The sequence below is a fragment of the Sphaerodactylus townsendi genome, linkage group LG16 (assembly GCF_021028975.2).
Source record: "Sphaerodactylus townsendi isolate TG3544 linkage group LG16, MPM_Stown_v2.3, whole genome shotgun sequence".
Taxonomy (NCBI): domain Eukaryota; kingdom Metazoa; phylum Chordata; class Lepidosauria; order Squamata; family Sphaerodactylidae; genus Sphaerodactylus; species Sphaerodactylus townsendi.
The window spans coordinates 9831809-9853406 of NC_059440.1; the positions used below are offsets into that span (position 1 = coordinate 9831809).

The following is a 21598-nucleotide window of genomic DNA, read 5'->3' on the forward strand; positions in this document are numbered from 1 at the left end:
AGTGGTTAAGAGCTGGTGGATTCTAATCTGGAGAACCAGGTTTGATTCTCCACTCCTCCACCTGTTGTGGGGAGAGGAAGGGAAGAGAGCTTGTAAGCCACCTAGAGTCTCCTTACAGGAGAGCAAGGTGGGATATAAATCCAAACTCCCACTACTTCTTCAGTGTGAGGCATATTCTGTAGGGTTCCACAGGTCACAATCATATTGTCATGCTAGTCAACCTCTATGTAAAGCCTTTAAGACAAATCATTTGTCGTTATGGGATTGGGTGTCATGAATATGCTGATGACACTCACTCTATGGCTGGTTTTCCAAATGTCCTGGTGATGTGCAAGATGTCCTGAGTCACTGCCTGACTGCTGTGGTTTAAATGCCTGAGTGAAGAAACAGAAACTTAATCCTGACAATGCTGGTTGGGAAGGTAGTTACACCAGGAGTGTAAAGATGAAAATGCCACTAGTGTGTTAGGTCTCGAACCTTGAATCAATAAACAAACTCTGGATTGTTGATCAGCAGGATTTTTTGGAAGGCAATGAAGTTCCCAGCTTGTAAAAAAAATCCACCCTCTTGTTTTCCCAAAAGAATGTGAGAAAGAATTACTTTGGAGTTGAGGCTCCCCAAGATCGGCGACCAATAGAGAAAAAATCACCTGGCCTCCTACCACCACCTAGCAACGGAAACATCCTGTTTCCCATGGAAACAGAACATGTCAGGGGTAAGCCTAGTTATCTACAAAGCATGTAAAACCATAAAGAAGAGATCAAGAGAAGAATATCCCAAAACAGCAGGGGTAACATACAGCAGACTGGTTACATATATCTTGTAGATTACATTGGGCCAGGAATGCATCTCAATCAACCAGATACGATCACCGCCTATATATTCTGTAGCAACTGCGTTAAGCTAGGAATGCATCTCAATCAACTAGGATCATCCTTGACACAGTGTAATACTAGCAGCATCTACTTTGAAAGTATGTTATTTGTGTGCAATAAAATGCTACATTGGGTCTTTTGAACAGGTTCAGTTTTACTGCTGTGCCGAGAAAAGCAAGCTACTAGTGTGAACATTAGCATTTAGAAGAAGAGTTGGATTGGCTTACAAACTCCTTTCCCTTCCCCCCTCACAACAAACACCCTGTGAGGTAGGTGGGGCTGAGAGAGCTCCGAAGAACTGTGACTAGCCCAAGGTCACCCAGCTGGCGTGTGTTGGAGTGTACAAGCTAATCTGAATTATCCAGATAAGCCTCCACAGCTCAGGCAACAGAGCAGGGAATCCTGCTCTTAATCACTATGCCACTGCTGCTCCTTAGTATGTCACAATTAAATCAACATCAATGACACAGGGATCATTGCTGTGAGAAGATCTGCTACCTTGTTGAGAATATATGCTGACAAGTATGCAATATAAAAATAATGTTGCTGCATGTCTTTTCAGTATACTTTAAATCTAGAATTTATTAAAATTCCTTTGCATCATTTTCAGCTTGTGTACCACATCTCTTTATATCAATTTACCTACATTAGTACTGATTTGATATTTTGCATACATGTTGTATAATTATTTCATAAATTCTGTCACACAATTCATACGGAGATTTCCCCCCCTCAAAACACTTATGTGGGCAATTTGGAAGATAGCTGGATAGCTTTAAAAAGGGCTTGGACAGATTTATGGAGGAGAAGTCGATCTATGGCTACCAATCTTGATCCTCTTTGATCTGAGATTGCAAATGCCTTGGCAGACCAGGTGCTCGGGAGCAACAGCCGCAGAAGGCCATTGCTTTCACATCCTGCATGTGAGCTCCCAAAGGCACCTGGTCGGCCACTGCGAGTAGCAGAGAGCTAGACTAGATGGACTCTGGTCTGATCCAGCTGGCTTGTTCTTATGTTCTTAAAGTGTGCAAATATCTGGAGTCCTTGTTCTGTTAAAAAATTCCTCCAAATTCTCACATAAATATACAAGTATTAACCTTATGCAGCAGTGTCTTTCCTTCCCACCCCAAAGGTTTCTTTTAAATTAAAGTGCTTGCAAGTGTTAAATTTCCTGCTGTTAAAAGAAATAAAAACCACTTCGAAATTCACTAGCACACAAAATGCACTGCAAAAGAAATGGAAGCAGGGATTTCATGCAGGTTGGATAAAGGGGCTTTTACATACATGTGCCCCCCCCCAATGCTATGAAGATGCTGTAACCCGTCATGGTTTTGGTTGTCCTGTTCACTTTTTCCAGCTCTGCAATATCCTTTTTGAGATAGGATGACCAGAATTTCAGAGTACTCCAAATGAGGCCTCACCATAGATCTATTCAGTGGCACTAACATAGTGGTCACTTTATTTTCAATTCCTTTCCTAATAATTTGCCTTTTTCACCTCTACCACACACTGAGTTGACATTTTAATTGAACTCTCCTCTACAACCCAAGATCTCTTTCAGCCTTCATCTCAGACAGTTTAGATCACAGGTGTCAAACTCATGGCCCTCCAGATGTTATGGACTACAGTTCCCAGTTGATGGGAACTGTAGTCCATAACATCTGGAGGGCTGCAAGTTTGACACCTATGGTTTAGATGCCATCAGCATGTGTTAAAAGTTAGGCATTTTTACTCCTATGCACACCATTTTACACATTAATGGTGAACTTTATTTGCCATGTGGTTGCTTACATACCCAATCTTCCTGGAACTCTTCGCAGTGGTTTTTTGATTTTCACCATCCAAAATAATTTGGTATCAGCTGCAAACTAGAAGGAGAGTTTGGATTTATACCCCACCTTTCTCTCCTGTAAGGAGACTCAAGGTGGCTTACAAGCTCCTTTCCCTTCCTCTCCCCACAACAGACACCTCATGAGGTAGGTGGGGCTGAGAGAGTCGGAGAGAACTGACTGGCTTAAGGTCACCCAGTAGGAATGCAGGAGTGTGGAAAGACATCTGGTTCACCAGATAAGCCTCTGCCACTCAGGTGGAGGAGTGGGGAATCAAACCTGGTTCTCCAGATTAGAATCCACCAGCTCTTAACCACTACACCACGCTGGCTAGCCCACTGCATTACCCCGCACTTCAATTCCAGATCGTTTATGAACAAACAAACCAAATGGCCCCAGTCTCAAGACCAATCTTTGTGGGATCCAGCCGCTCACTCCCTTCGCCAGCCACAGATGCAGGCGAAACGTCAGGAGAAAATGCTACTGGTGCATGGCCATACAGCCTGGAAACCCCACAACACCCCAGACATGGAAAGAGTTTTCCTATCTTCAGTCTGGTGAGCTGGGTAGAGCACTTTGTGTAGAGATAATTCAGAGATTCAGTGTAGGAGAGAGATGCAGAAAGAAAAGCAGACTGCCCACTTTCAGCTATCAGAACAGGGGCCAGCAGGACAGAATTTACAATAAAATAAGAATATAAAAGAAATAAAGCCCAGGAATTCAGCGTCAGTCCAGGATGAGAATCTGTGGGCTTCCTGACTTTGATTAAATTGCAAAGGAGGCTTCCCAGAAAGATAAGCTGTTGAATTCCTTGGATTGTTCAAATTATATGTAATTTGCTGCCGGAGTTTTAATGTTTAATTATTATTATTATGTTATTATGTTATTGAGTTGCTGTTGATGACAGCCATGTTGTTGAGCCGCCTCGAGCCCTTCGGGGAAGAGGCGGCCTAGAAATCTAAAATATAAAAAAATAAATAAATAACATTTAGGTAAAGTGAATAAAAGGGGTGGCCGGGTGTGGAGCCTTCACCCACGCCTGAGGCTAGGACGAGACATTCAGGCAAGATCAGTAAAAGCGACCAAGCTGATTGGTAGTAATTAGACTTTGTACTCAAGAAAGAAGAATTGCTCTTGCTGATTACATTGCTAGATTCCCGAGGCATTGCAAGCCCCCGAGGCAGTTCATAGGCATGCAAAGGTCCCATCAACTTTCCTGCACAAAATATTTGGCCCCTTGTTAGCGTAGCCTGAAGAGACCCTTGACCTCACCTTCTCCAAAGAATGGAACTGCTAGCTCCTAAAATGGCTGCCAAAGCAAATGTGGTCAAGATGAAGAAGAAGAGTTGGATTTATATCCCCCCTTTCTCTCCTTTAGGAGACTCAAAGGAGCTTACAAACTCCTTTCCCTTCCCCCCCTCACAACAAACACCCTGTGAGTTAGATGTGTAACAGACTTTTCTCCGTGATACACCTCTGAAGATGCCGGCCACAGATGCAGGCGAAACGTTAGGAACAAGATCCACCAGACCACGGCCACACAGCCCGGAAAACCCACCACAACCAGTTGAATTGGGCCGTGAAAGCCTTCGACAATATCGTCTTAACTCTTTGAACAATCAATTTTCAGAAGCCCTGATCCAGATACCCCAGGTCTAGCCTGATCTCATTGGATCTCGGGAACACCTCCCAGCAAACATTTGGATGGGAGACCACTAGGGAATACTAGGGGTGTGATGTGGAGGCAGGCAGACAATGGCAAACTACCTCTCAACGTTTTTTCGTCTTGAAAATCTACGAGTTACCATAGGTCAGCTGTGACTTGTTGGCAAAAAAATAAAAAAGTACAAATAAAACTACTGATGGGGTGGATAAGGCAAAATACTGTGGAAACAAGAATGGCATGCATGAGGGGAAAGAAAGGGGACTTCATCCGTGTGGAAGGTCCACACTGCTTCAAACATCTTTGCATTATAACCAAAATAGGGAGCTGCCCCAGGTGCCCGAAGGACTCCCCCCAAATGTGGGCCCATGTTCTTTCAGCACAGGGCTAAAAACTCCCTAATTCCTACAAACAGGAGGCCTGCTCTGAGAGCCATGGGGTGGTTAAGACTCCTAGCCCAAGGGATCGCTCAGCCTTTCTTCAGGGTGCCACAAGACTCTGTTTTAGCATCCATCCTTTCAGAGGTGTTTCAGGGACCAACACATCCTTGCCCAAGGAGGGCCAACACATCCCTCCCCAGACTACAACCATCCAAGCCGGGGCCCCTCCAAATGGGTGGGTGCTGCCCCCCCCCTTTTTTTTTTCACCCAAAGGTGCTGAGTCTGTCGTTTGCAACCCATCCCAGGCGGAAGTTGGGTTCTGGCAGTTGTGGGGGAACGGGTAGGGGTGCCCTCCCCCGAGGCTGAGCCGAGCCCTGTCTTTGTCGTTCCCCTGCTTGGGGCAGAATCCCGGGCAAGGCGTCCGTCGGGGCACCCCCACTGACCCCCGGCTTGGGCGCTCGTGTGAAGGCGCGCACACGCGGATGCGCTTGCAAAGACCCCCGATGAGCAAGAGCGCCTGGAGCGGCTGCAGCCCGGGCAGGGGGGGAGCCCCGGCTGGGCTCTGCTGGGAGGCGGCGGCGGCGAGGCGGAGCGTGCGGAGTCAACCCCCGCCGCCGGAGTTGCAGAAGTGCTGACGTTGGCTTGGCTGGGCGCGGATCGGGGGCGGAGCGAGCCGGGCCGGAAGCCCCTGGATGGCCGCAGCCGGCCTGCCAGTCCGCTCGCCCGCCCGCCTGCCCCGCTCCGGCCGGCCGCCCAGAGACAGAGAGGACGACGGGCGGGCGCCGGCTGAGTGCCGCCTCCCTGCGCCGGCATCGCACCCGGGGAGCGGCGGGATCCGGCGGCCAGGAGGAGGAGGAGGAGGAGCGGGCGGAGAGGGCCGGCTGGGCTGGGCGGGAGGCTGAGCCCGCGAGAGAAGCCGCAGCCCGCAGGAGGCCCCGTCCCCTCTCGATGGAGGAGCAGCCCGGCCCGCCAGCGCCGCCGCCGCCGCCCCAGCAGCAGCAGCAGCAGCAGCAGCCCCAGCAGCCTCCGCCGCCGCCGCCCCACCACCACCACCACCACCATCAACACCATCAACACCACCACCATCACCACCCGCCGCCGGCGCATCACCAGTCCTTCTACTACTACAACCACCACCACCACCAACACTACTCGGCCGACGGCAGCCCCGGCAAGGCCCCGCCGCACAAGCCAGCCCTGAAGCACGAGCCCAGGACCCCCGCCGCCGCCGCCGCCGCCAGCGCAGGAGGGAGCCTCCAGCAGCACGACGTGCCCGCCAAGAAAGCAGGTCCGGGGCTGCGGGAAGCCCGCCGGGCTCCTCGGGGCTGCGGGGAAGACCGCGATCTTCCGGGCCTGGCCCGGCGTGGGGAAGGGAAGGGAAGGGAAGGGAAGGGGGGGGGGGTCGGGCGAAGACCCCCCTCGGCGGGGGGCGGACGGGCGGGGGGCGACTCTGCAAGCCGGGCGCTGCTGGCACGAGTTGCAGAGGCGCTCCTTCCCTCCGAGGAGACCGGGCACGGCGGGAGGTTCCCCGCGGGCGGCCGCGTGTGCGGGGAGGAAGGGGGGAGTCATCCGGGACAGCCCGAAAATGGAGGCGCGGGGAAGGGTGGGATCTGGGACGAGCGAGGAGGCCTCCTCCCGAAATAGGTCTCTGGGCGGGGGGGGGGGGGAGAAGCAGACGTGGATCCGGAATAACGTGGCGGCGGTCGGAAGGACTCCCGCCCGCCCGGCCTGCAAGAGGCCTAGGCCGGCCTGACCTTCCCTTTCTTCTCCTCCTCCTCCGCCGGCCTCGCTTCGCTCCTGCGCCCGGGCCGGGCCTTGTCCTTCCCGGCGCCGCTGGAACATTCTCCGGGGCTGCTTCCTCCTCTCGCCGCCGCCATGTTGGGCGGGAGACGAGGCGGCCGGGCCCGGCGGCGGCTGAGGCGGCTCCTCCGGCCGGCCTTGGCCTGGCTACGCCGGACCCCCTTTTCGCCTCAGACAGAGCGGGAGCCAAAGAGGCGGCTGTGGAGGCCCCTGCTTCCAGCCTGGGGGGCAATGTGGGGCTGCCCCAGGGAAAGGCCCCTCAGCAAGGCCCGGGGGTCTTCGTGTCGAGCCTCAGGAGAGGGGCACCCTTCCCCTGCCCCCCCCCCCCCCAGTTTTAGTCATTATTTGAAAATGGCGCCCCACTTCTTCACTCTTGAGGTCACTTGTGATTTAAGTATAAGTTAGGAAAAAAACATGCGAGGGTCTTAAAAAGCCGGACCCTTTTTTCACCCAGCGCTGCTGCATGGCCCCCTTCCCACAAACTTAATAAAATACAGAACATGGCATGAAGGGGGGAGGGGGGGGGGCGCAAAGGTCCGAATAATGTGGGGCACCCGCCTGGCTGCTGTGGCGTTTTGTGCTTTGGGCCCCCCCCTCAACACGGAAACAATTAAAAGCAGCACTCAAATGCAAAAGGGGGGGTTCAGGGAGGGGGGCTATAATAGGGCTAGCGTGGGGCACCCGCCTGGCTGCTGTCGAGTTTGGACCCCCTCGATAAAGACACATAAAAACCAACAGTCAGATTCAAAAGGTGGGATTACGGGAAGGGGCAAAGGTAGGACTAGCTTGGGGACCGTCAAGTGCCATGGGGTTTTATTGTTTGGCCCCCGTCCCCTCTCTTACATGCACCTTCAGGAGCTGTGTTTGGGATTAGCAGCAGGCTATAAAGTTCCAGGCACTGTTAGCTAGCCCAAAAGAGCTGCAGGAACTTGGGGGGTTATCTGTGGGGCAAGGCCTTCGGGATTAGCGCTGGAGGGGATGAATTAAGGGGTTTGTAAAGGATTCCCTAGGTTGGAACGCCTGAGGGAGGCAGGAAGGTATGTGCTGCATTTCCTAGGTGCCTGTGAAATGTTTTTCTCTGTGTCCAAGGTGGGAATATGGCAGCCAGTTTTAGGTTTGATTGTGCTGGTTTGTGTCCGTCCATCTAGTTTTTTAGAGGGTTCTAGGAAAGCCTTTCTTCTCTTCAGCACTTTCTTGAAACTGTGGATGTGCTTTGATCCAGAGTCACCCTAAAATTAAGCATCCCTAACAGAGTCAACTGATGACCTATCAGTGGTGGCGAACCTTTGGCACTCCAGATGTTATGGACTACAACTCCCATCAGCCCCTGACAGCATGGCCAATTGGCCATGCTGTCAGGGGCTGATGGGAGTTGTAGTCCATAACATCTGGAGTGCCAAAGGTTCGCCACCACGGACCTAGGCCATAGTTGGGTTCTGAGGTTTGTATATCAAGGGGTGCTGTGGTTTAGCCTATGATTCTACTGTGGCCATTGGTGGAGGCAACCCTAGTGTGGGTGTTGTTCACTGGCGAGGGGTTTTTCTAAATGGAATAACTCCTTTCTTCAGAAAGGCTAAAATACCGAACAAAAATGTTAAAAAGAACATTTTGGACCATGCTTTGATCTGGGCTTTTTAAGATTTGGTGTAGGCACATGAGGTGATCAGATGAATTTTACATGGAAAGGGTCCTAAAGTCAGACCTTGGTAATATCAGTTAGAGGGATCTCAGATAAACGGGCTAGAAGAGCCCGAATTCTTGGAGATCTGTTGCTTTGTTGTGGAGGCATTATTGGGCGAAGTGGGCCAGTGCTCTGGTATGAGGTAGACCAGTGTCTTTTGCGTATGTAGAAGTTACATAGAAATATTGGTGTGTTTCTGAGAGGCACAGCTTTCCTATATATGCATAATGAATAATTTGAAACACTGAATTCATTTCCATTTTGCGATTTTGGAAATGTTTTCATTTATTAAAATACATAGCATTTTTCCATTCAGATTGTTAGGACGACGACACGACAAAGGTCATAGCAGTGCCTTTGGATCTTGGGTGGCCCAGACATCTGGCCACAATTAGCAAACACAAATGGATGATGCTTGCCCACTTGTTCCTCACTGGCAAGCAGTTTTCAGAAATGGAATAGCTCCATTCTTCAAAAACAGTGAAATGCCAAACAGCATAGAAAGCAATATGTCAGACCATGAATTGTAAATTAGCAAGATCCTTTTCTCTGGTGACCAGGTTATGCCATTGATGTTGAGATGAAGGTGAGGAAACTGTACTGTGAGGCCTCTTCCAATTAAGTGTGCATCTGTATTTTAAATAAATCTCAGGAAGTCAGAGACAAATGGAGGGGGGAGCTTGATCCAGTTCCCTGCTTCCATTGTGATCGCTTGTACTGGGGATACAGATGGAAAGATCTAGAGAAAATGGGAGAAAAGTGAAGTTTTGAAACACTCTTCCCCCTTTCAGACCTTCACGTCTTCTTAAGAACCCTCATTTTTGTGAAACTGGGACTTGTTGATATTTTAATAGGACATTTAGGCAAGTTAGTACCCCCAGAGAGGTTAACACGTTTGCCAAACTTCTGCTCAGTTTGATAACATTTGAAAGCGTACATACTCCCCCACTGACATAAAGATGATCCAGGAAGATATCTCTTTTGCCTGCTGTATAAGGAGACACAAAACCCCTTGATGCTCTTGTCCCAGAATTTGTCAAAATGAAGGCTTGCTATTCCTGACAATTTTTGGGGCTATGGGGACTTCCTGATGAATTGACGTGTTCTGACTTTCCACATAGTCGCTGCTGGTTTGGGTGCATCTTGGAATGGAGAATTTTCCCTGTTTCCAAGTTTAGACCTAATTCCTTGTTTTGTGTTAACCAGAAGCTGTGGAAAGTAGGCAAGTGGCTATTTGGAGGCCTCTCACCTGGAGTTTCCTCAGTGAGAAGATCAGGCAGGCTAGAAGACTAATGCTGGTCTTCTCATGCAGTGTGCCGCTAAATAGAATATTGGGAGTATTCAAGGCTGTGCTGTCTTTTTCTTTGAGACCCAGCAGTGCCATATAATATGCCCCAGGATCCTTTGCTGCTGCTCGGGGGTTCCACACTAAGGACATTTTATTGGAAGGGATTTCTGGAAGTTACAAAGCTTAGAAACAACGTACAAAGCCTGCTTTAAAAGAAACCTTCTAGTCTCATGTCTGTGCACCAAGGTCCCTGTGCCTATTGGGGTAGGGGGATTCAAGAATACTTATTCTTGGAATGTAACGATACCAATTTTGACTTATTGTGTTGCTTTGAAAGATGGAGGATGACAGAACTTCTTTCTTTGGGTTTTCAAAGGCTGCTGTTTCCCTTTTACATGGAGGCCTTTGCAAACTAGCTTTTGGCAATTGCTGGGAAACAGCTGGAACAGCATAAAGGGTCATTGCATTTATAATTAGAAGCAATCTGAGGAATTCTTCCCTCAAATGAACCAAAAGTATTGTGTTGGCTGTTATCTGTCACTTGCCACGGGAACACTGATGAGCTTTGTCTGCTCCTAAAGGCATATGGCCCTTGGTATCCTTGACAGTATCACCTTAGATCTGTTAAAAAGGGAAAGGATTTCCAGCCTTCATGTGGAGATACGTTTTCAAACATGATGGCGAAAATTGTGAAAGTGATAGGAACAAGTTAAGAAGCCCAACTACACTCTCCCCCCCTCCTCTCTTGACCATCAGGACTTGGAATCATAGAGTTGGAAGAGACCCCAAGGGCCATCAAGTCCAATCCCCTGCCAATCAAAACGCTCCTTAAAAACCTCCAAAGAAGGAGACTCCATCGTTCTCCGAGGCAGTGAATTCCACTGTCGAACAGCCTTGACAGTCAGAAAGTTCTTCCTAATGTTTAGGTGGAATCTTTTCCTGCACCTTGAATCCATTCATGCCCTAGTCTCTGAGGCAGCAGAAAACAAACTTGCTCCCTCTTTGACATGACATCCCTTCAAATATTTAAACGTAGCTATCATGTCCCCCCTTAACCTTCACTTCTCCAGACTAAACATCTCCAGTTCTCCAAGTCTCTCTTCATAGGGCATGGATTCCAGACCTTTTACCATTTTGGTCACCCTCCTCTAGACCCGTTCCAGCTTGTCAATATCCTTCCTGAATTGCGGTGCCCAGAACTGAACACAGTATTCTAGGTGAGGTCTGACCAATGCAGAGTACAGTGGTACAATTACTTCCCTCGATCTCTAGACAGAATATTCTTATTGATGCATCCCAGAATTGCATTGGCTTTCTTGGCTACCATATCACACTGCTGACTCATGTTCAGTTTGTGGACTACTAAGACTCCCATATTCCTTTCACATGTAGTGTTGTGAAGCCAGGTGTCACCCATCCTATATCTGTGCATTTCATTTTTTCCGCCTAAGTGTAGAATCTTACATTTATCTCTACATTTAAGACTTCTATGTCTAGTTGAACAGGTTCATTTTGAGAGGATCTTTCATTTGTATTTGATGGTGTGGTGCTACAGGGCTAGTATGATGGCTGCTATCGGGGCTATGCTATATTGATAGTGTTTGCTGATATCCCTCCCTGGTGATTTTCTTTAGGTTAAAAATTGGTCTGTTGCACCTCCATCCCTTACAGTGATCTTATGCTTTCTATTGGGACTTTGCTCCCTATGCATATTTTGCAATGTCCAGCAAGCAGGTATCTTCCTCTGCTGTCCTTCTAAGGCACACTGGCTCTTCTGTTGTGGGCAGTGATATTCAAAAATGGCAATATTCTGTTATTTAACCCAGTTCACTAAACATTATGTGTATCGAAATGTAGTGAGTCTGTCTTGGGCAAAGATCTTGCTTGGCTTGAAAGGCGTTTTTACAGTGGATTCTGAAGTTCTGGCAACTTACAGGAAGAGTATGTATATTGTGTCAGTGTGCAACGAAGGAAATCAGGGAATTGCACAGAATATGGAATTATGACATTGAACAATGAACGAGAAGTCTTTTAAGACTCATCTGCAAGAAAAAAAGACAGAGGATGATGTCCATATCTCTGCATACTGTATATGTTAACCTATATTATATTTATATTTCAGATGTTCAGATAGTTAAAACACATTTATGTTTATAGGTAAATGAATAGGAATAACTGTATATACACCTTGTTAGTTGGTGGCATATGTTTATGCACGTTTACTTGTAAGTGACATATGTTTGTGCATGTTTACTTGTAAGTATAGTTAAAAAATATATGTGAATGATATTCATGCAACGTCATAATTCCATATTCTGTGCAATCCCCCAACTTACATGAACAAACTGCTGATGCCCTGGCTTCATAAAACGGAGGCTATCTTTTTGCATGGGGTCTCTTTATTCTGGTAAATGATAGGCCCCTTCCGCACACGCAAAATAATGCGTTTTCAAACCACTTTCACAACTGTTTGCAAGTGGATTTTGCTATTCCGCACAGCTTCAAAGAGCACTGAAAGCAGTTTGAAAGTGCATTATTCTGCATGTGCGGAATGAGCCATAGTTTTGTGCCTTTCTTCTCGGGTCTGTTTTTGTGGAGGCACCACACCTGTGTCTGTTATACCTGATTAGATAGGTGAAGGGTAGGATGGGGCTTCTTAAAACAATTCTCCAGTGATGGAAAGCTGAATATTGGGAAGAACGACTCTAATCTAGTCTTCTCCTTGACAAGCTAATTTTCTATATTTTCCACATTTTTCTCATTGGAGAGCAAGAACTGGAAATGTCCAGGTGTCATCCTTAAACCTGTGCATTTTCTTTTGCTACTGTCTCTTTTGCACTTCCAGTTGTAGTGTGTCTATGTCAGATTCTGAGCCACAGGTGTCAAACTTGCGGCCCTCCAGAATGTATGGACTACAGTTCCCATAATTCCCTGCCAGCATCATGCTGGCAGGGGACGATGGGAACTGTTGTCCATAACATCTGGAGGGCCTCGAGTTTGACACCTTAAGCATTTATGGTTAATGGGTTGAAACATGCAATGTTTTGGATAGGGTTGCCTTGTACTTGAGGATCAAACAAAATACAGGCACTGTCAGGTCCTGGCTAATTGGGCAAAAGTTCAGTTTAGCTACGGAGTAAAATATTTTCCATCTTGGAAATTCCCCACAAACTTGTTGCACCTGTAGGAGGGAATGTAAGGTGGAAAGTTCTTTGGGGATACCATAGGGTGTGTCTTGGTTTCAAATGTTGGTTCAGCTAGGAACGCGGCGTCTGAAACAAAACTGGGACAAACTGGAAGAGGTTCAAGTGCAGAGGTGTTCTGGCCATCCGAGGTGCCGGTGCTCACCATCCATCCCCCTCCCCCCCCAAGAACCACATTTCTGCCTCTCTTCTTCATATGCGGAAAATAAGCACTGATGTGTATTTCTGGATTGTTCTGAGCATTTCCAAAATGGAATCGTTTGGGCAGATAAGGAAAATATTGTGCATATTTAAATGAAATAAAAACTCAGCCACTTGCAGGCAGTTTTGTACGTGGAAATGAGTCCTGTTCTCGCTGCTTTAGGCCTTAACAGGGTAACTGTGAGGACTGATCGTGTTGGTTCTAGTGGGTTTTCCGGGCTGTGTGGCCGTGGTCTGGTACCCACCAGAACCAGTTGAATCTGGCCATGAAAGCGTTCAACAATACACTGATCATGTTGTCTTTCTTTTGCAGGCCATGGCGAGTTCAATGGGAATGTCGGGGAAAGAGAAGCGTCTGTAAAGAGTCTGAACTCCATGGAAACAGCCAGCCTTATTTCCAGGGTTCCCAACGGCAGCCAGCAGCCCGGAGATACTAGCCTCACGCTCAGACAGACTGTGAAGGGTGGCACCTTTGGAAAAGCCGGACTCAAATCCAAACATTTCATTCCCAAAGGAGGCATAGACAGAAGGAACGAGAAATGCTATGAAAACAAACAGAGAGAGAACCAGCCCCCTGAAAAGCCGGAGGTTGTCTCTGTTCCCAATGGGGTCATCACAAACAGCTGTAGCTACATCACCAATGGTTACGTCAGCAAAGGCTTGGAGAATGACGGGAGCGGATCCGAGAGCGGCTACACCACTCCCAAGAAGCGGAAAGGGAGGCAAAACAGTGCCAGGGGCTGCGAGAACCTGAATTTGGTGCAGGAGAAAATGCCCCACGAGCCCGCGGTGACCCCCTCAGCCTTAAAGCAGGAGTCAGAAGGTTTCAAACCTGACTGCATTGAAATGAAGGGGAGCAGAGTGGACGGCATGAAACTTGCCTGGAAGTGTGAGACGGGGGCCATGGGGGTCGGCCGCGGGAAGCTGAGTGTCGGGGATATACAGCGGAAAAACCCAGAGGCCAAGGTGGGGGTCCCTAGCAAAAAGTTTGAGGAGCGGCCCAAAGGGAAAACTGCGTCTGCTTCCAAAGAGGATTCTTGGACCCTCTTTAAACCACCACCGGTTTTCCCAGTGGACAACAGCAGTGCGAAAATTGTTCCTAAAATCAGTTATGCAAGCAAAGTAAAAGAGAACCTCAACAAGGCTGCACAAGCCCCGTCTTTGTCGTCATCGTCGTCGTCTTCATCGTCATCGTCGTCCTCCTCTTCCTCTTTGTGTTCGTCATCTGCTGCTGAAGCCCAGCCCTCTAGCCGTCTTTCTCAAGTCCCCATGTCCGCTATGAAATCCGTTACTTCTGCTAGCTTTTCAAATGGTCCGCTTTTAGCAGGGGCGGACCGCAGTGTGTGTTCTACAGGGAGCCAGTCGCTGCAGCTTGCGCCTGCTGCCGGCGCCATCTTGCTGGCCTCTTCCGAGTTAGTGCCCCAGGATGCGGGTATGTCCTCGGCTACGGAGCCGAAGAAGTCGAGTCTTTTTATCTACCCTTCAAATATGCAAGCCGTTTTCCTCAACGCCACGCCGGCTGAACCGTTGTTCCAGGCAAACCAACAGAGCCTTGGTGACATCTTCCAGAACCAGTGGGGTTTATCATTTATAAATGAGCCCAACGCGGGTCCTGAGACTGCGGCTAGGAAATTGGTGGACAGTAAATCTGAGGAGGTGACATCTCAAGGGGAATGCCCTACTGCTTTGGCTTCGCAGGTGGTTGACTCTGCTCCCCCGGGACCCGATCCGCCTGTGTTCCCCAAGGCTTACGAGCTGGACAAACGGACTAGTCCGCAGCTCCTTAGTGGCATTGTAAAGCTTGGAACTGCTGGCGAGGGGGGTGGTGGTTTGTTGGAGTCACATCAATCAAGTGGTCTTCACCCAGCCGAACTTAGCAGCCCAGGGGCATTTATCTTTCTCTCCAAGGACTATCATGTAGAGAATCAGCTGGCCTCCCCTACGAACGGTTTGTTAGCCTCCACCAAAGAACAGAGGTACCAGAGAGGCCTAGAAAGGAAAGAGAGCTGGGGTGATTTTGACCTGAGGGCTGCTGTTCTATATCACACTCAAGGTAATGCCTTTCTTTCCTTACGCCTGACCGCTTAAAAAAATTACCCTGAAATAAGTGTTCATGCTTAAGGCTACCGTGTTTCCCTGAAAATAAGACAAGGTCTTATATTAATTTTTGCTCCAAAAGATGCGCAAGGACTTATTTTCAGGGGATGTCTTGTTTTTCCCCCCATGATTTTGCACCCCCCACGTGACCAGATCAGCTGCGCCGGGGAATCTGTAACTAGGGCTTATTTTGGGAGTAGGGCTTATATTTCAAGAATCCCAAAAAATCATGCTAGGGCTTCTTTTTGGGGTAGGTCTTATTTTGGGGGGAAACAGGGTAGACAAACGCTTTGCTACCAATGCAATGCAGTGTTCCTGCATTGCAGGGGGTTGGATTTGATGGCCTTTGAGGTCTCTTCCAACTCTATGATTCTATGAATGTCTGTTTCCTGCTGGTAATGTGGTCAAAAACCAACATAAATTCAACTGCTGGGCAGATGCTGCAGAGTTGCCCGGGAAAGGAAAGATCCATAGCTAGGTGAGGACTTGGTTTAAGTATTAGGCATTAGGTTCAGTATCTCTAGTTAAAAGATCTTGAGTAGTAGGGATGGCAAAAAGCTCCTGCCAGGCACTATTGGCTGAAGCGACCAGCAGTCCAAATCTGTATGTCCACTTCCGTGACATGTTAGGTAACTTCCCCAGTAAGTTTCTTGATTGCAGCCCTCCAACCTTAGTGGGACTGAATTGAGAGAAATCTCTCTCTGTGGTGGCAGAATAAATTACTGGGGTGAGGGAAGATTGTCTTCTTCTTCCATTGTTTTCTTGTTTGTAGTCTGTTTTCAGGGTACTTTGGCTATGACTCACGATCAGTTAGATGTCTCAAGGGGAAGGTCACATCTGCCTCAGTTTGCTTGCAGCCAAAAACCCTTCAGTTCCCCGCACCCCCTTTTGTGTGTTTTATTGGAAGCCTGATATCTGGCATACTTGGGAGTGAGTGTCTTCACAGGAAAAAAAATCACATTTCTTCTCCAAAGCTCAACATTTCTAACTCCCTCCCAGAGGTTCAGTTTTGGTGCCTCCCTGTAAAGACCTCTTCAGCTACAAAAGGTCATCATAGCAGATGTTTCTTTGCAGTTGGTTCTGGAGGGTTTTCCGGGCTGTGTGGCCATGGTCTGGTGGATCTTGTTCCTAACGTTTCGCCTGCATCTGTGGCTAGCATCTTCAGAGGTGTATCACAGAGGGAAGTCTGTTACACACTCTGTCCAGAGTGTAAGACGCCAGCCACAGATGCAGGCGAAACGTTAGGAACAAGATCCACCAGACCATGGCCACACAGCCCGGAAAACCCACCACAACCAGTTAAATCTGGCCGTGAAAGCCTTCGACTTCTTTGCAGTGTTTTCTTCTGTCAGGGTCCCTGTGCATGAGGAAACATAGCATTTGGGACTGAGGCGTTTGGCCGTGGATCCCGGGCAGTGATTTCCAGACTTGCCACCTTTCATGAAGTCGTCCCCATCCATCTGTCGGCTGCGGAATTCCGTGTTAAATTCTAGGGCCCATTCTGCGGCATGCGCTCAACTCCCACAGAATTCCTCTGCCCTGGAAAATGACATATGGCAAAGCCCCTCCTCCCCTCCCCAAGACTCTGCATTGTGGAGCAAGGTCGGGAGTGGTAGACAAACTCATTCAGAAAAACTTATGCCCCGTGACTGATCCCTTTGTTGAGGATCCTTGGGTAAGCCTCCCTGGAATGTAGCTTGAGAACCACTAGACTAGGGCATGTTCAGATGGTTTCAAGCCATAAGGTGACGGTGGCTGGCGGCCAGCGGGAGCAGCAGAGGGGAGAGGAAGATTGAGCAGGTTTGACTGGAAGGGGTTGGTTTCCATGGTCAGGGATGCTGATGGGGACCTTTCACAGTGCCTGTTCTGCCACTGGATCCCCACCTTTTTGCTTGATGGCTGCTCTGATGCCAAGTGGCAGGAGAGCAGCCTGGGAAACGGAGCGGGTGGCCCGGCCTGGCACCGCTGTGCTTCAGTGGCCAACTAGGTCAGGAGGAAGAGACAAGTTGTGAATTCAGTGCTTTGCGGGTGCCTCTGTCACCTCTGAACACAGGCTTGGAGCTGATTTCTTGGCATCTTGCAGCACTGAGGTTGGGAGAGAGGGTGTTTCAAACGGCGTGCCCAGAGGCATGACCTGTTTTCCCAGTCTAGGCTTATCTGCCTTCCCTAAGGTGTTTTCTGCCAGATGTGCCAGGAAAGAGCCCTCTGCCTGTAGAACAGCCATTGCAGATGTATTTATTTGGTTAAAGTTGGGGTGTGGGGGGTGCTTTATGTGTGAGCTTCTCTAAAGACTTGGTTCTACTTTTATCTGTGGGCTTTCAATTCTAAATCTGGACAGAAGGTTGTGCTGGCCTACAGAATTCTTATCAGTGGATATGGGTACTGGATGCTCTCTGGTGGTGGCTTTCTCCAAATAGAAATGTTCCATTGTCTCTTGCCCATGTCACCCTGCACCTGTTTGCAAGGGTGGAACTAGATGTCAGGATCTGAACTTGTCTTTGAGACAGAAATTCCAAACCTGTTATGATTATCATATAGTTGAAGAGGAACTGCTGGGCGATGCTTCCGAGCAGATTTCCCTCTGTGGTCCTGGGCTGGGGGGTCTCTCGGAGCTTTCGGTGCCCCATGGCTCCCAAGGGGACTGCTCGGATGTATGAAAGGTCAAGCATCCTCAGCAAGAGCAGGATGCTGATATGGAAATCTTTCATGATGACTGTTTCTGAATGTGAGCCAGTGTGGTGTACGGGTTAAGAGCAGGTGCACTCTAATCTGGAGAACCGGGTGTGATTCCCTGCTCTGCCACTTGAACTGTGGAGGCTTATCTGAATTAGATTATCTTGTGCTAATGCCAGCTGGGTGACCTTCGGCTAGTCACAATTCTTCAGAGCTCTCTCAGCCCCACCTACCTTACAGGGGGTTTGTTGTGAGGGGGGAGGGAAAGGAGTTTGCAAGCCCCTTTGAGTCTCTTTACAAGAGAGAAAGGGGGGATATAAATCCAACTCTTCTTCTCCCCCCTTCCCCCGCACAGTACCTTTCCTTTTTTTAATGGATCTGTAACTTTAATACTGTGCATCTGAGGACAAAGCCCCGTGTCTCTGTGAACGTCGTGCAGCTTTTAGGAAGATCACACATGACCTAAATATGGTCTGCTGAGAAGCAGAGTCCTGGCTGTGCAGTCCCTGTATTACAGGAGCTCTTTCAGTGAATGGATTTCATTGCTTGGTTTAAAGTCAGTGGTCAACCCTGAGGTTTACCAGGGTGTCCTGGGTAAATATTGACATTTTCCCTACTTTTTCTTCCACAGAAATGGAATCTCTTTGTAATTTGCAAAAGCAAGGTAAGGAACCTCGACCTTTCTGTTCAGTGTCTTCCTGTACCAATCATGAGTGGTTGAGTTTAGTGTACATGGAGCAGGGGATCCCGCTTGATTTGATTCTTGCAAGACTCCCTGCAGTTAGGCTGGGGTGCTGTAGCTGCATGTCCCCCAGCAAACTTTTAATGGCTGAGCAGTGACACAAACCCATCTCTCCCCAATCCAACCAATAGCTGCTTCTAAAATGGTAACGTTTAGAACCCCACAAAGTGGTCTGATGGGAAACAGACCCACCACCAAGCAGACCTTGGCATGTGAGTGGGTGTTGGAATAAAGGTGATGCTGGCATCCTGGAGGAACTGGGTTTGATTCCCCGCTCTGCCACTTGAGCTGTGGAGGCTTATCTGGGGAATTCAGATTAGCCTGTACACTCCCACACACGCCAGCTGGGTGACCTTGGGCTAGTCACAGCTTCTCGGAGCTCTCTCAGTCCCACCTACCTCGCAGGGTGTTTGTTGTGAGGGGGGAAGGGCAAGGAGATTGTAAACCCCTTTGAGTCTCCTGCAGGAGAGAAAGGGGGGGAATATTAATCCAAACTCCTCTTCGTCATCGTCTTCTTCTGTAGCTCTGTGTGAAGCCAGCTTGGGGCTCTTCCTGTGGCCAGCTCTCCAACTCGTGGCTCAATCTGTGTTCCTCTCTTGCAGATCCCAAAAGGATAATCACTTACGGCGAAGCCATGGATCACCCTGACCAGTGAGGCGAGCGAGGAGGCACTGCCAGGGGAAGTGGCTGCCTCCAGCAGCGGCCATGTGCTGTCCGTAGAGGCCGGGTGGCAGCTGCTTTGGTGCTCCTTCCGGAACTGTCTGACGTGGCAGGGGAATCTGAACTAGAATTGCAGGATAATATATACAAATATATATATTAAATATATATATATATATAGTTATTTTTAAAAATTAAAAAGGGCCTCTGGGCACGAGGAGACATCACAAGGAATTGATAGAGACTTGCATTATGGGATTATTTAAACGCCTGGTTCTGAATTTCCACGTTCTCCTCTCCTTGCCTTTTGTTTGTTTGTTTTTTGTCCCAAGAGTGGACCTAAACTCCAACCGGACCCGGGTGTTGCCCACCCTGCTGGCTCTGGCCCTCCGCGGGGGAGGGGGCTTCAGCTTTGGCTGGGACTCTGCAGCCATCTTGAAAATGCTATCGATTAGGAACTACCTGGGAGGGGCAGCCCTTGGCCCCTCCCCTCCGGCCATGCTGCTGTTCACCTCTTTCCCTCCCCTGCCAGTTTTACTTGAATCCTGCTGGGGAGGGGGGAACCTGAGCAGTGCAGGGTTCTTCTCTCTGCTGCTCCCCCCGTGAAGGAGACTGAGGAAGGGGCCCTTTAAAACCTCATGCGAGTCTTCTTCCCTCTCTGGGAAACGGTCACTCTGTGGTTCTGGAATCCACAAGGTCGGCAAGGCAGTCTGTTGCACTTCTGGGAGGAATGTGTCATCTTGACCGACCCTGTCTAGATCATAGTTTGTTTTATTAAGGCATCCAAGATTTTTTTTTTTTTAGGGGGAGGGGGCAGGAATAATAGCCCCGCTCCCGTAATTTACGCCATATCCATTGGAGCAAACAAAATCTGTTCAGCTTGTAGGTATTTGGTATTTTTCTTCCATCTCTTTAACACTTGGCTGGCTTTTTTTGTTTTGTTTTGTTCCGTTCTCTGTTGTGAAGCTGAAACAGAGAGGATGTTGTGTTTTTGCTAACTTTGTAGGTTACACTTGCACACACAAACAACCCCCCCCCCTCCCCGTTCCCTGCCCCTTTTCTTTGTCCTATCTGGAAATTAATTAGGAAAAAAAGAGGAAAAGAAAAGAAACAGCCAGTGCTCCCTGCTCTCTGCCCTTCCCAATCTGACTTCTACCCTCCCCTGCTTCAAACTGAAACCCTCTTGTGGTCTCACCCCAAGGCAGCCATTTTAGCTTATTAACACTGTATATTATTATTACAATTATGATTATTATTATTCTCCGCTCCTGCTTCACAATAAGAGTCATCACAAGAATAGAATTGGGGCTGGGGGGACGGCGACTAGTATTGAAACAGAAAAATAGTTGTTTTTGTTTTAAAAAAAGGTTCAAATTTAGTGCCCGGGGAACAAACTGGGCCAGATTGAAGGTGCAAAGACAGGTGAAGCATGCTGAAGTCTGGGAAGGGCTGCGAAGAGGCCCTGCTGAGAGGCGAGGGAAGGTCCTGCTTCCTCTGTTCTCTGGGACCCCCCCTTTCCGAGCCGACCAGGCGGGCATCTGCAGCTGTGCTTGTGCTTGACTCATCATGCCCCTCTTTGGTCCTTCTGGGCCGTTGGGAGGTGAATGACCCAATTTCTCTCCCCCCTCCCCCAGATCTGTGCTGCCACCATTTTAAATTTTTTTGTTGTGTCCTTAATATGCCTTTTAATAACTTTATTTGCTTCTATTAAAGTTGCTCCTGGCAAAAAAAAATAAACCTTCACTTGGAGCCCTTTTAAAGACTTAGTTTTTTTTTCTTCCTTTAGCAGTGCTTTTGAAAGAAAGATTATCGATCGCCGTTCCGCATGTTGGAAACCACCCCGCCCTGTTTTCTCTGGAGTGTTTGGCTGATTACAATAGGTTGCTCTTACTTGATCTGGGACACTGTCTTGTTTTAAAGTGTGCTGTCACTTCTTGCCCAACTACTGAAGTGGGATACGGTGGAGTGGGGGGATTGGGGAGGCAGGACACACAAGAAGTGGGGCCAGGTTGCCCCTCAGCAGACTGAAGGCAGTAGATCTATGCTCAGTATCTCTCTCTGCTTCCTGACGTTTGACCTCAGAGGAGCTGCTGTATCCAGGCCCTGTCTCCCTGAGCAAACCATGGTTTTCTGGCTCAATTGAACAAAGATGCAAATGCTGTCGCTGAAGAAAGCACAGCACTCTTTCTCTTAGGGCAGTGGTGGCGAACCTATGGCACTCCAGATGTTCAAGGACTACAATTCCCATCAGCCCCTGCCACCAATTGGCCATGCTGACAGGGGCTGATGGGAATTGTAGTCCTTGAACATCTGGAGTGCCATAGGTTCGCCTCCATGGTCTTAGGGTGTTGTGCATAGGTGTCGAACTCACGGCCGCGAGTTTGACACCTATGGTTATTGTGGGTTTTCCAGGTGGTATGACTGTGTTCCAGTAGCATTCTCTCCTGACGTTTCGCCTGCCCCTGTGGCTGGCATCTTCAGAGGAACACTGCCGCACCACCTGGAA

At 48.8% G+C, this 21598-nt stretch overlaps 1 protein-coding gene across 1 annotated transcript; it reads left to right on the top strand.

The window, feature by feature from the left end:
- The first annotated feature begins 5411 nt into the window (after nt 1–5411).
- On the top strand, nt 5412–20852 carry NUFIP2 (nuclear FMR1 interacting protein 2). Its single transcript, XM_048519273.1, has 4 exons — nt 5412–6035; nt 13234–14973; nt 18322–18354; nt 19035–20852. Exons 1-4 carry the CDS (start codon nt 5696–5698, stop codon nt 19085–19087), a joined length of 2166 nt encoding a protein of 721 aa, XP_048375230.1. The 5' UTR covers nt 5412–5695; the 3' UTR covers nt 19088–20852.
- The last annotated feature ends 746 nt before the right edge of the window (nt 20853–21598 follow it).

Bases quoted from the DNA above. Each gene is read 5' to 3' on its own strand.
- NUFIP2 (XM_048519273.1), top strand. From the start codon at position 5,696: ATGGAGGAGCAGCCCGGCCCGCCAGCGCCGCCGCCGCCGCCCCAGCAG. The intron at 6,036-13,233 runs GTCCGGGGCTGC...TTTCTTTTGCAG, and splicing joins CGTGCCCGCCAAGAAAGCAG to GCCATGGCGAGTTCAATGGG. The intron at 18,355-19,034 runs GTAAGGAACCTC...CCTCTCTTGCAG, and splicing joins TTGTAATTTGCAAAAGCAAG to ATCCCAAAAGGATAATCACT.